Raw genomic sequence first — 13,726 nt, 5'->3', positions numbered from 1 at the left:
TTTCCCCAGAGGGGGGGGAAAATCTCCAGCCAGTGTTATGAGGCCCGTTGCTTTGGGAAACAGGTACAGGACAGGTGTACAGGACAGGTCATTCCTTTCCGCTTCAGCACAGTCCTTCCTGCCTGGGCAGCAAGAACGGCGCAGTCCACCGTGACCCGCACTAATTTCCTCAGGAATTGGGTACCAGTTCCCAGCGGGCTCACCTGCAGGCAACAGTGGGCAGACATCCCACCTCAGCCAGGCCAGGACTCCTGTGTTCAGTCTCTGTCCTTGGCGATGATCGTGAGGCAGATGAGGGATCGTCAGACCGTCTCTTACAGCAGGGGAGAGAAAATAGAAGAAAAAGCTCATTGCTAAGGGCAGGGAGAGATCACTTCCCAGTGATTGTCGTGGGCAAAACAGACTCAGCTTGGGAAAATTAAATTAATTTATTAACAATCAAATCAGGATTTGAGAGATAATGAGAAATAAACCCAAATCTTAAAACACCTTCCCTCTACCCCTTCTTGGCTCATCTTCACTCCCAATTTACCTCCTCCCTGCAGCAGCACAGGAGGACTGGGGATGGGGGCTGCAGTCAGCTCATTACATGTTGTCTCTGCCATTCCTTCCTCTGAAGAGGGAGGACTCCCACTTGTTCTGTGCTCCAGTGTGCATCCCTTCCTCAGGATACAGTCCCTCAGGATACAGTCCCTCAGGAACAGCCTGCTCCAGTGTGGGTCCCCCATGGGGTCACAAGTCCTGCCAGCAAGCCTGCTCCAGTGTGGGCTCTTCTCTCCATATGCCACATATCCTGCCAGAAGCCTGCTCCAGTGTAGGCTTCCCACAGAGTCACAGCCTCCTTTGGGAATCCACTTGCTCCAGCATGGTGCTCTCCCACAGGCTGCAGGTGGCTCTCTGCTCTGATGCCTGGAGCACATCCTGCCCCCCCTTCACTTACCTTGGTGTCTGCAGAGCCGTTCCTCTCACATATTCTCCCTCCTCTCTTCTCTGGCTGTGCTTGCTGAAATTGCAATTTCCCTTTCCTAACTCCTAGCCCAGAGGCACTACCACTGTTGCAGATGGGCTCAACCTTGGCCAGCAGTGGGTCTGTCTTGGGGGTGGCTGAGATTGGCTCTGTCAGACACAGGGAAGCTTCTGGCAGGTTATAATAGCCGATCATAAAATAACAGAAGCCACCCCTGTAGCTTCCTGCCCCTGCTACCATAACCTTGCCACCCAAAGGCAGTACAGCTTCCTAGAGAGGTGATTGGTGCCCCAATCCTGTCAGTATTTACAAGACATTTGGACAATGCCCTTAATAACATGCTTTAACTTGATCAGCCAACTGTGTAGATCTATTCTCTTAATATTTTATATCGTATTGATGATAAGTTAGTAATAGGGAGAACTGGAAGTTACTCTGTGTGAGGGATGAGCTTTGGTAACTGTTTTCTTTGTATTTTTTCTGCATAACTGCTCTATAGCAAGCAACTTTACACAGTGTCATGAAACCCTTCTGCTTCCTTGTGGCTTGTAGCAACTGATGTTTTATATCATACTGTCATTTTAATGCTCTTTGCATTTAAAATATATTAATTTAATCTCATTAAAATGCATACATAACTTGAGTTTTAATTGCTCGTTCTTTAGCCTGACGGTGAAGTTGGGATAATTGAAAGTATCCAGCTGAAGAACTTCATGTGCCATTCAAATTTGGGGCCGTTTCAGTTTGGATCAAATCTCAATTTTGTTATTGGAACCAATGGAAGTAAGTATTAATTGCATAGTGTTTTTGTCAAAGAACACTTCTGTTAATAATATAGAAGATGTTATTTTTATTTGAAAAAGAGCCGCTAGCAATCTTTTAGGCATGGACAAGGATTCACTTTTGAAATTAGGTACCACACAGGTCTATCCTAGTAGTTAAAGGCTGGTGAGTTAGGTCTTAAATTTGGAGATTTTTGCAAAAGATTATGTGAATATAAATATTGTCATAGCTAAATAATACATTATTTTTTATTTGAACTAAATGTACTTCTATGTTTATTATTAAATGCGCAGTAATTGTCCAAGTGCCTGCAGTTCCCATCACTGAGTTTGGAGGAACCACAGTGCTTGTAATGGGGGGTTGAAGTCCTGCTAATAGTTGCTTAATTCTAAACGACATCTGAACCACATTGAGCAACATCCTGCTTCCAAGGATATTCACGGTTTTCAAAAGCTGTTGTAGTTAACCTGGAGAAGGGGAGGATGTCTCTGTAGTAGGTTGTCTCCCGAAGGAGGAGGGGTACAAGGTGTAATTGTGAGCAGTTGCCGCTAGAAGACATCGGCAGCCCAGCGGTGACGGTGGCGCTGAGTACGCGGACCCGGCGAGTTCCGCGGCCAGCGGGCCTGCCATGTCCTGCCATGTCCTGCCATGTCCTGTCTTGTCCTGTCTTGTCCTGTCATGTCATATATCAGCCAGCATTACAGAGTACTTCAAAATGATAACCTTTAGCCCAGGCCCCAAAGGTGATAAACACAAAAACAGGGAGCGTGTGCTACAAGGAAGATGTAACATAATGCAGCTCTGAGAACCAGCACAACTCTGAGAGCAAATAAATCAGCATTGTGATCAGCAGCTATTAAACTAATATAATGAATGCTTACAGCAAGTTTGTTTTAATGTACTCTGGTCAATTACCTCAACCCTTGGAGCCCCCCATTGGGTGCTGGAAAGGACTGTTGTCATTTAATCCCTTTTGGCAACTAAATACTGTACAGCCACTCACTTCCCCGTGTGCCCCAATGGGATGGTAAGGAGAACCAGAAGACGGTAAAATCCGTGATTTGGGGTAAGAACAGTTTAATAATTGAAATAAAATAAAATATAATAATAATTATAATGAAAAGCAGAAGGAAAGAGAGGAGTAAAACCCCGGAGAAACAAGTTATGCATAATAGAGTTGCTCACAACCAGCCCATCCCTGGGCAGCAATCAGTGGCTCCTGGACAACTTCCCCCAGTTTATGCACTGGGCATGACATGCTATTGTATGGAATATCCCTTCGGCCAGTTTGGGTCAGCTCTCCTGGCCATGCTCCCTCCTGTCTTCCTGTGCACATCACTGGCAGAGCATGAGACATTGATAAGTCCTACTTAGGAACAACCAAAACATGTGCCTGTTACCAGCGTTATTCTCCTGATGAACCCAAAACACAGACCTGTACACGCTACTAAGAAGAAAAGGAACTCTATTGCAGGTAACCCAGGACAGTATGGTACATAGAAACTGTTACAGAAAAAGGAAGTCATACCTATTTATACAAGCTCCCTTCCTCTGGAGAAAGAATTAAAAAAATTAAACATAAATTTTGAAAGAGAGCTTAAAATAGATAGTTAGAGAAATGGTAATGTGTGATTGATTTCTTTTGTTGTATACATGTTTTCAGTATGCTTATAAAGAAAAGGAAATTCCTTCCTTCTGACCTAGGACATGTTGTTGAATGCAAATTGCTAAATAGAAATAACAGAAGTTTGGCTCAGCATGTTGGGTTTTTTTTAGGAAGAGCCTTGAAAATGACAGATACTTTTCTAGCATTATTGTTCTTTTATATGTTCAATAAGGACTGAATTTGGACTTCTAATGCATGAATATATAAGAAGTCAAAAAACTGTAATGCAGGTGAACTGGAGTAAAAGTTACAATAGCTTCTCTTTAAACAAGTTCAATGCTTCGATTACAGGTGGGAAAAGTTCTGTATTAACTGCACTAATTGTTGGACTTGGTGGAAAAGCCACTGCAACTAACAGAGGCTCCTCATTAAAAATGTTTATTCAAAAAGGAGAGACGTAAGTAAAACTTTAAAGTTGCATTTGTAGTTCAGTGATTGTCATTCAGGTTAGCTGAGTTTTCTGTTTACCCTAATTTTCTGCCTCTTCTGCCACTGGACTTGAATAAAAAGCATAACATTGAAGAGACCATATTTAAACAATATGCTCCCCTCACAAAAAAATCCCCAAACCCTGAAAACAAAAAGCCTTAGAAGTTTTACTAGTAGTATACCATTATTTCGGAATGTTGTGGTTTGAAACCAACTGGAAATTAAACTCCAAACAGCTGCTCTCTTTCCACTCCAGTAAGAGAGGGATAAAGGTAGAGGTTATGGGTTGAGATAAAAATTTGCTGAATAAAGTCAGCAATGAGATAAGGAAAACAAACACAGCAACAATACTGATAACAACAATGTATAAAAGAGGGTGATTACATGCAAAAATACTCACTGAGTCTGACTCAAGGTGGCTGCACCACAGCCTGATCCATGTAGCTCCTGAGACAAAGAAGAAAATGGCGAATGGAAGTGTCCATGCCCGTGTTGTGAAAAGAAGAAACAATGATGGACAAATCATCTGCACCCACACTCCCTCCCCAAGCCCGAGACAAGAAAAACCATGATGCACAAAGCCCATGGTGGGACTGGAGCCACCCCACTGCTTCCTTCACTGCCCACTTTCCCGGGACAAAAGGAACAGAATGGTGGCAGTTCCACTTCGTGTTCCCCTTCTCTTCCAGCTGAAGCTGTGCCCCCAGTGATGACGTGTGAGGCATAGAATAACAGCACTCACATGGCTCCAGGCTCTGCCCCTCACAGTAATGGCAAGAAAATTAATTCTGTCCCTTGAAACTGGGACACTGAACTAGCTAACACAGTGTTATGTCCTCTGTATTGCCTGCTCTCGTGTCTTACTTCAACTCTGTCATTGGATATCCTACAGAAAGATGGAGTGCACTAGAAAAAATTATAGGGAACTAGTTATCATTGTTTTGCAAGCAGTGAGATTAATTATTTTTCAGTCTTTCTGGTGTCATGAGTGAATATACAATATAAAGACCTTGACCGATGGCTGGGAACTTAAACATGCAAGAAATGGATTAATGTCTGCTGTGAGAGTGGGGATAACGTGTTTAGAGAAACCAGTAAAAAGATAGGAGGTTTAGGAGTTTACATTTACATAAAGCTGTTATTCAGAGTCCCAGGCTTTTACTTTCAGAGGTGCTTAGACTAAAATTGTTGGCAGTACTTGCCTTATGTATATTAAGTTAATGTTTCAGCACTCACTTGAGAAACAGGAAGTTAGAATTTGGAACTGAAATCATATCTCCTCTTTTCTAGAAGAATCCCTTAAGCGTTCTGCTGTAGATTACTTTGGTTAGGCTGTAGAAGCCAGGCAACTGTTTTATTCAGAACCCAGTTTGAAAAAAGGAGAACTACCGAAAAGCAGTTTGATTCTGCGATGTAAAAGGAGGGCACTCAGATGGGAAGGGAAGGTGGAGGAAATCCCTCACAAATATTTGCTTTTGGCTCATGATATAGCTGAAGCATAGGAGGAGCAAGCAGTCACTGTATGGCAGCAGTATGTCTGTCATGGTTGTGGAGAGAAGGGCTGGAGTTTCTGGCAATGTCTGATTCCATACCACCCACGTCATGGCAGGGCCATGGTGTCAGCATGAGGAAGCTGGGACCAAATGTGGAACAGCCACCAGCATTTGCATTTGCCGGGCTTGAGACAGGGGGTGTGTAGGTTTCAGGGTCAGCCTGGCAGACTTTGCCCGTCTCTGCCACTGGCAGTCTGTCTCAGTTTAGAGACAGGTTTAGGAGAAAACACTCTGGAATGAGTGTCTCTTCTAAAGAGAAGGACTTCAGTAATCCCTTTTCCCAGTGAGAAAAATGAATACCAGTGGGTGAAAGTGAAAAAAACCTTGTTTATTAACAAAGTGCCCACATGGCACTAAAAAAAAATTGAATAAATACTAGATATTGAACTTTCAGAACCTTAACCCACACACACACATACACAACCCACCCACAGCAGAACAAAAAAACCTCACAATGCCAGGGGAGGAAATAAACAGGCTGGCCATGTGGCAAAGGGGGGACAAAATGGCGGATGGCTTTTGTCTCAGGGCAGGGAAAAAAAGATTTCATTCAGCAGCTCATTCAAAACAGATGGGAACCAGTTGAACCTCTGCCATTGGTCTCCTCCTCACACCAGGTGAAACTGCTGGATTTTGGTGTCCTTTATCTTGTTGGTTCAGCTTTTCCTGAGGTCTCAGGCTGGCCGGAGTGGTCCCTGCTGGTCTCAGTGATTATCTGATGTCGTACCAAAACCAAGACAAAACAGTTCAAGAATAAAAACAAACCAAAAAAAAAAACCCACCAGAGGATTGCTGCTTCAGTCCAGGGAAAGGTAGAGAGGGAGAAAAAAGGAAACTGCTTGCTTAATCTACTAAAAATCTACTTAATCTGCGAGTTAGCTAAGCATGAAAGTAACCGCCGATCTCCCTGCACTGAGCACGCCGGGAGTGAGACTTTGAACCAAGGCCGCAGAGGAGGCCGCAAGGCTCCTGGCCCTCCCCCGGACCCACCTTAAAGATACAGCAGCCATTTCTGGGCATAAAGCAGACGATCAGGAGTCGAGTGTCATCATAAAATCACCCCAAGACACAGTCCCTTCCTGTTCCTCCGAGCCACAGCTTTTCTGGTTTGGTGCTGAAAGACAGTGCTGGCAAGCCCGAGATGCCACTTGGAGAAGAAGAAAAGGGAGGGAACCAGCAGCAGCACGGAGTGGAGCCCAGCCAAGCTGTGTGGAGCCCCAGCCACAGCTGCCATGACTGCGGCAGCCACCAGAGCCACCGCAGCCACTGCAGCAGCAGTGCAGCACCACCGCTGCCAGAACCACCGAGCACTCCAGGCCTGCTCTTGCACAGTCAGGCTCAGGAAAAGGGTCCCCTGACCTGTTTCAGAGACCTGTCAGGTCTCACCAGCTTTTGTTTTTCCATTGTTTTCGGGCTAGGGAAGGGGAAAGTTAAGCCATGAGCATCCCAGACATAGGTGCTGTTGTTTTCTCATGCACCACATGGCCCAGCAAGGGACCAGTTGCCATTTTGTGTTTGTCAGGAAACCATGCCAGGCGCTGTCTTGGGGAAGCATTTTTGTTTGTTTGGTGGTGAATACCCTTCTGTGGGTAAAGCACTCTGTTTTGTACACTCTTATTAATATTGTTTTGGTTTTGAGATTTTGCAGTAAATTGTGATTCCTTTTTATAATCTCTCCTATTGATTCCTCCACTGTGGGAAGGGGGTGGAGAAAAAAAGGTAGCTTGAGTGGGTTTACTTTTCCTGCTGGGTTTTAAACCAGCAAAGTTTCTAATGCTGTTTTGGCTCAAACCAGATAAATATGTGTTCTTCTGACTGGTACAATGACTGACTTGCATTTGTGACCTTTAGGACACATGACAATTTGTATGGAAAATTAAAACGTTCCGATTTTTGTTGTTGTTTATAGATTTGAAATTAATTTCAGTTGTCTTTTTTATTATTTTTTGGTTTTTTTTAGTTCTGCAGATATTTCCATAACTTTGCGGAACCAAGGTAGAGATGCATTTAAACCAGAATCGTATGGTGCCTCTATTACTGTGAATCAGCACATTAATCAGGATGGAAGCAGAACTTACAAACTGAAAAGCAAATGTGGTTGGTGATAGTTTGCTTTGTTCTCAGTCTTAGAAGTTCTCTAAACGTGTTCATGGCTTTGAATGCCTTGGTGTTAGTAAAGTAATTTCATAAAATCATTCAAGGATGATGATGATGTCCATTTTTTTGTCTTTATCCCAGACTAAGAACATTTTAGTATGTCAAAAGCATTATGTATTTATTGATATGTATTATTTAGCATGTCAGGTTTTACATTATGTATTTGTTTTTACAAAAATCTGCTTGTGTGATGAGGCTGAACATAGTTTTTAGTCTTTTTTGAGGTTTATTGAATTTGCTGATAGGTCTAAATTCTGTCACAGGGGGTTTATGAGTCAAAGAAGGACTTCAATTAGAAGTCTTCATGTTCAAATGCAAATACATAGAAAAAATAATGAAGAAAACCTCTAACCAGTGTTTCTCATTTAGGACTAAGTCTGTTAAAAAAATATTAATCTCATTTTTTACATTTTCCACATTGAACAAAAGAGTGGGGCACTGTATGTCTCTTTACTTTCAATCTATTGATATTTTTCCTTTCTTTTTTTACCACTAGGGGCCATAATTTCTTCAAAGAAAGAGGAACTCATAGGAATACTGGATCACTTTAATATACAGGTAGTTTTTGTAGTGTTTAAATTCTGTGCAATTTAAGAAGATATTGGCATGTGATATTATAATTTTTGAATTAAAAAGAAATGTGCCATTCCTTAAAGGAGAGAGTTTTACCTCTTCTATGTTATTTAAATCAAATGCATCAGCAAAAGGAAAATTGAAATTTGTACCTCATACAATGCAGAATAGGATTCTGTCCCAGACAGATAAGTGTTTGCTGTCATCTGTGAGCTGTGAGTCGTGTGTCCTGTTGATAAAAGTCTTGACATATATAGGTTTCTTTTTTATCTGGAGAGTTTTTTCTGCTCATTATTTCAGGTCTAGCTGTTTCAGAAATTTGAATGTGATTTTACTACTAAGTGATCAATAAAAGATCAGGTAGTGCATGTGAAGTTTAAAATATTCAACATACTTAGAATGTCAAATAATATAAACTTCGGTTAGTATGTATTGATTTTATTTTGTGACAATGTCTGTAAGAATATATGGGTCAATTCATTGCATTTATTGCCATACTTTGATACAACAAGAATTTCTAATGCTGACTTTTTAAAATAAATGGAACTTACAGGTACTGTTTTTATAGAAGTCACGTATCCTCTTGGAAGCAGTTCTTTAGTTGTCCTTGCTATGGTTCTATTATGTAGTTGATATAATTGGATTTTTAAATTTTCTGTTTGTTACTGGTTTTGTTTGTTATGTTTTGGTTTTTTTGAAGATGGGAGAGAATTAGAAAATTTGATTTCTGAACCTTAGCTTATTACTAAGTTGCAAGACTGGAAAAGAGTGCTTACTTTCATGGATTTGCAGTTACATGGTAAGTTGTAATTAAAATAAAATGAAAATGATTTCTTTTTGCAGGTAGATAATCCTGTGTCTGTTTTAACCCAAGAGATGAGTAAACAGTTTTTACAGACTAAAAATGAAGGTGACAAGTACAAGGTAAGAAAAACAATTTAACATAGAAAACATGAAAGTACTGATTTTTAGGGTATTTGGAAAAAAAAATTCAAATTCCTTAATTTTAATAACCTGTTTTAGGCTAACTCAAGTAAGCAGCTAAAGACTGCACAACAACATGCTCACTTCCCTTCTGTGCTGCCCCCAAGCTTGGGATGGGTGAATGGGAAATGAAGAGTAAAAGTAAAAAAAAAATTAGAGGAATGAGATAAAAATTGTTTAAAAACTGAAGGGAAAGCTGGAAGGAGGGAGAAAGAAAGTGAAACTAAGTAAGAGATGCAAACGCAATCACTCACCACCTCCATTGCTGGACTGACACCCAACCAGTTCCAAAGAAAAAGGTGGCTAATCCCCCTAAACCCTCTCTTACCTGTTTTTATTTCTGAGCATGACTCTGCTGGTTTGGGCTGGGTTAGAGTAAATTTTCTTCATGGCAGCTTATATAGGGTTATGTTGTGTATTTGTGCTGAAAACAGTATTGATAATGTGGAGATATTTTCATTACTGCGGGGTTTGTAACTGCTGAGCAGGGCTTACACAGAGTCAAGGCTTTTTCTGCTTCTTTTTCCACCCCACCATCAAGGAGACTGGGGGTGCCCAGGGAGCTGGGAGGGGTCACATCCAGGACAGATGACCCCAACTGACAGAAGGGTATCCCAGTCCATATGGCATCATGCTCAGCATATAGAGCTGGGGGAAAAAGAAGGAATTTGGGGACTTCTTGAGTGATGCATTTGTCTTCCTAAGTCACTGTTAGGCATGATGAGGCCCTGCTTTCCTGGGGATGGCTGAACACCTGCCTGCCCCAGGAAGTGATGAATGAATTCCTTGTTTTGCTTGGCTTGTGTGTGCTGCTTTTGCTTTATTAAATTTTTATCTCAACCCATGTGTTTTCTTGCTTTTACTTTTCTGATTCTCTTCCCCATCTGTTATGATCCAGTTTTAAGGTTCTTAGAAATGCCTCTGCCCAAATTAAGGTGCAAACGAGACCATATGCCAGTGACAATAGTAAGGGTTTTATTTGATGGTAAATATGAGAGAGACAGAGACAGAGACAGAAAGAAAGAAAGAAAGAAAGAAAGAAAGAACTCTGCCCAAATTAAGGTGCAAACGAGACCATATGCCAGTGACAATAGTAAGGGTTTTATTTGATGAGAGGGAGAAAGAGAGAGAAAAAGGAGAGAAGATAGGTGGGGGGACAGAAAGAGTGACAGGGACAGAATAAGGAAACTATCACCACTCCGTGGATCCCAACGATGTTGGTTGATCCTCTCCAGCTGGTCTCTCGGTGGTGAAGGTCCCCCCAGAAGGCACAGAGTCCCATGGGTGTACATGCTCAGGCTGGGTGGGCATGTCTGGCCATGTCCCCCTGGGGTGGGGGGTCAGTCTCTCACAGCAGACTCTGGCTCAGACATTTTAAGTTCCTGGGAGCAGAGAGTGTTTCTGATAAGCTGGAGAGAAGCAGAGCCCAGCTTCTTTTGTCAAGGCTGGGGCCTAACACACATTTCAAATATCACATTGTGGCCCAAGGAGGGGGTGGAAGTTGTACCACCACAACCTGACCAGTTTTTCACTTTGGGTATCATTCAGCATGCAGAGATGTTGGGATGAATGGTCTTTCTGTCATAATTATTCAAAGTCCACTTAGATAAGGTGCTAATCTCACATCTGCATCTTTTTATTCCTTTTTAGTTTTTTATGAAGGCAACTCAGCTGGAACAAATGAAAGAAGATTATTCATTTATTGGGAAAACTAAAAAAAATACCCGTGTTCAGATAGAACAAGGGGAAGAGGTATGTAAAAATATAAGTAATTCTTAGAACAGATCTGAGCACTGAAGGAAGTATAGGAGTTAAATGGCATAGTTTTGGTTTTATTAAGTCTCAGTGGCATTAAATTTCAAAAAACCCAAATCTTTCCAAAATTTCATATTTTATCGCAGCTTTTTGCAGTAATGATTGAACCCCTGTTTTCTTTTTTAAGCGTCTTGAAGAACTTAAGCAGGTTTATTTGGAAAAGAAGGAAATTTTCAAAAGCATTGCATTCGTGAATGACATGCAAAGTCGTCTCAAAGATTTGAAACATCAGATGGCGTGGGCAGTGGTAAATGTCTTACTAAAATATGTTTGTTCATATGAAATGTACTTCATTCCCAGTCTGCTGTGGACATGCTAATATAGGCTTCTCTTTAGGTGAGTGAGATGGAAAAAGAAATAGAGCTGCTTAAAGAAGGTGTCAGAGCTGAAGAAGGAAATACAGAGTTCCTTCAGAAGGTAGAAGAATGGCAGGTATGTATATGGGCTAAACTATGTATCGCTCTAGTTGTAGTCACCTCCCAAGTCAGAGCTCTGTCGTGTTTTTTTTCTGACTTTAGAAAAGATCAATAATTTCAGCAGACCTCTGGAAGTTTTGGGATAGTTCTTAGGACTTCTGTAGGTAGCAAGAAAGAATAATTTTGTCATACATTCAGAGTTGCATATGAAAGATTTTTTGCAGAGTAACGGTCATCATTATTTTGAATCTAGACTCATAGAATAGTTTGGGTTGGAGGAGGCCTTAAAGTCATCCAGTTCCAACCTCCCTGATGTGGGCAGGGACACCTTCCACTGGATCAGACTGCTCAAAGCCCCATCCCACCTGGCACTGAACACTCCCAGGGGTGAGGAGGCATCAACAGCTTCTCTGGGCAACCTGTGCCAGTGCCTCACCACCCTCACAGGAAAGAATTCATTCCATGTATCTAACCTAATTTCCCCTCTTTCAGTTTAAACCCATTATTCCCTGTCCTATCAGCACAGATAATGAAGAGTCGCTCTCCAGCTTCCTTGTAGGCTCCCCTTCAGATACTGGAAGGCTGCTGTGAGGTCTTTGTGCAACTTTCACTTCTCCAGGCTGAACAGCCCCAAAACTTTTCAATCCATTAAAACTCCTCCAAACTTCCTTTGTTAGCACTCATTTTTGTTTTTTAAAAAATGTTTTTATGGTTTTTTTTCTTTATTTTAAGAAATACTTGTTTTGCAATTGAGGCATTTTTGCTTTATGGTCAACATGTCTATGTAGAGATGAAGGAACATTGTCCAGATGCTGATTTCACTTCTTTTGATATCGTGGTGCTTGGCCCTATTGTGTTAAGAGTCCTGTGTTTGAGTAAACATTGAGATAGAAAAAAAAGGTTGCTAATTCACAGATTTGGTAGTCTCTTGATTTCCCAAAAATGAACATTTATGAGTTTTCATCTTAGAATATCCATAGTGGCAGTGACTTGCTTTATTTTTTTAAACCCAACAAAACTCCAACAACTGAGACATGTCAGATGGATTCTTTTGAGAGATATTTGTCCTGTAACATTAAGAGGTTTTGGAGAAAATTTTGTTTTATTACTACTTGCGTATCATTTTGTTTTTTCACCAAAGGTAAAAGTGAATGAAGCAGAAAAAAAGTACAAAGCAATACAAGACAAATTGATAACCGTAAGTGAAGAAGCACAAGCCCTTCATCCTCAGTGTATTTCTTTGAAGGCTGAAGTGCAGGCAAAAAGAAAAGCAGTCAATGAAACTGAGGTAGGCAAAAAAAGCCTTTCAAAGTTCATACCAATTTAAGGCTTTAAACTTGTCCATGCTCTACCCATCTGTACTTCTAAACCTGTATCTTGGCTTTTTGAGTCCATAGTGGAGTTCAAAACAAGTGCAATTTCCTGCCTGTCTGGAAGTAGTGTCTGTTCGAGGCCCTGGCATTTGTATCTTTACTTAGTTACTAAACAGTGTTAAGTTTAAGCTTAGGTTAAAGTAAATACATTTATGTAATTATTGTAAATCAAGTTATGTTTCTCTGGTTTGGTGCAGTTCAGTATTTGCTCAAAACTGTAGTTCTTTTGGAAATTATTTCTTCTATTTTTTAAACTAATGTATCCTATTTTCTTCATAGATAGTTTATAATCGTTCCAAAACAGAGTTAAAACGTCTGGGAAAAGACAATGAACAGCTATGTAAACGAATTGAAGAACTGAAAAGCTGGTAAATACAGATACAGTGATTATGGTGTATGTTTATTAAGGTGCAGGTAAAAAAGAAGTGAGCTTTTCTGATTAAGGAGAAAACCTGCAGTAATAGAAAATACTTATTTAGTCTTTAGCAGGGCCAGTTAAATATTTGAATATTTCTGATCTGCATCTTTGCATACCAAGATTTTGGCTAGAAGCTAAAGAGGCAATTGGGTAGCAAAAGTGTTTTGTTTTTTTTTTTTTTTTTTTGTGTTAATAGACATTCTCTATCTTCCATGATAGTGCAAACCAAATATGTCTTAAACTAAATGCAATAGGAATGTAACTGGGAAGAGTTACATGTGATTAGAAAATTTTAAAAGAGAAAATAAAATGGGCATTATTTTTATGTAGATCTTGCAAGTTAACAAAATCTTAAATGTAACTGATGTGTAAATCTTCAAATAATAAAGTTCATGTCACTTCTAAATCATCAGTATGGTTTTAAAACATGGAAGTATGTTCTTTTCTAGTGCTAATCAGGTTTCAGAGCCTGTAAAATTGGAAAGACAAAGGAGAATTGCATACTTAAGGGAACAGTTAAAGGCATTCCATGATGAAGAAATAATGATTGATCAGCAGGTGGATCAGTTTCAGCAGGCTATATCTAAGTGTA

At 40.6% G+C, this 13,726-nt stretch overlaps 1 protein-coding gene across 2 annotated transcripts in view; it reads left to right on the top strand.

The window, feature by feature from the left end:
• SMC6 (structural maintenance of chromosomes 6) overlaps positions 1 to 13,726 on the top strand; it is a 39,254-nt gene that overhangs the window by 6,648 nt on the left and 18,880 nt on the right. For both annotated transcript variants that reach the window (XM_017744952.1, XM_008641794.2), the window contains exons 4-14: positions 1,633 to 1,750; positions 3,708 to 3,813; positions 7,359 to 7,495; positions 8,052 to 8,113; positions 8,972 to 9,052; positions 10,763 to 10,864; positions 11,055 to 11,174; positions 11,264 to 11,359; positions 12,485 to 12,631; positions 12,996 to 13,084; positions 13,584 to 13,726. The exon at positions 13,584 to 13,726 is cut by the window's right edge and continues 43 nt beyond it. In XM_017744952.1, coding sequence (XP_017600441.1) covers positions 1,633 to 1,750; positions 3,708 to 3,813; positions 7,359 to 7,495; positions 8,052 to 8,113; positions 8,972 to 9,052; positions 10,763 to 10,864; positions 11,055 to 11,174; positions 11,264 to 11,359; positions 12,485 to 12,631; positions 12,996 to 13,084; positions 13,584 to 13,726 — 1,201 coding nt within the window. The remainder of the gene's footprint in view (positions 1 to 1,632; positions 1,751 to 3,707; positions 3,814 to 7,358; positions 7,496 to 8,051; positions 8,114 to 8,971; positions 9,053 to 10,762; positions 10,865 to 11,054; positions 11,175 to 11,263; positions 11,360 to 12,484; positions 12,632 to 12,995; positions 13,085 to 13,583) is intronic.

Source organism: Corvus brachyrhynchos, unplaced genomic scaffold, assembly GCF_000691975.1.
Source record: "Corvus brachyrhynchos isolate BGI_N302 unplaced genomic scaffold, ASM69197v1 scaffold116, whole genome shotgun sequence".
In the NCBI taxonomy this organism is placed as follows: Eukaryota; Metazoa; Chordata; class Aves; order Passeriformes; family Corvidae; genus Corvus; species Corvus brachyrhynchos.
This window is presented reverse-complemented; position numbering and strand designations above follow the sequence as displayed.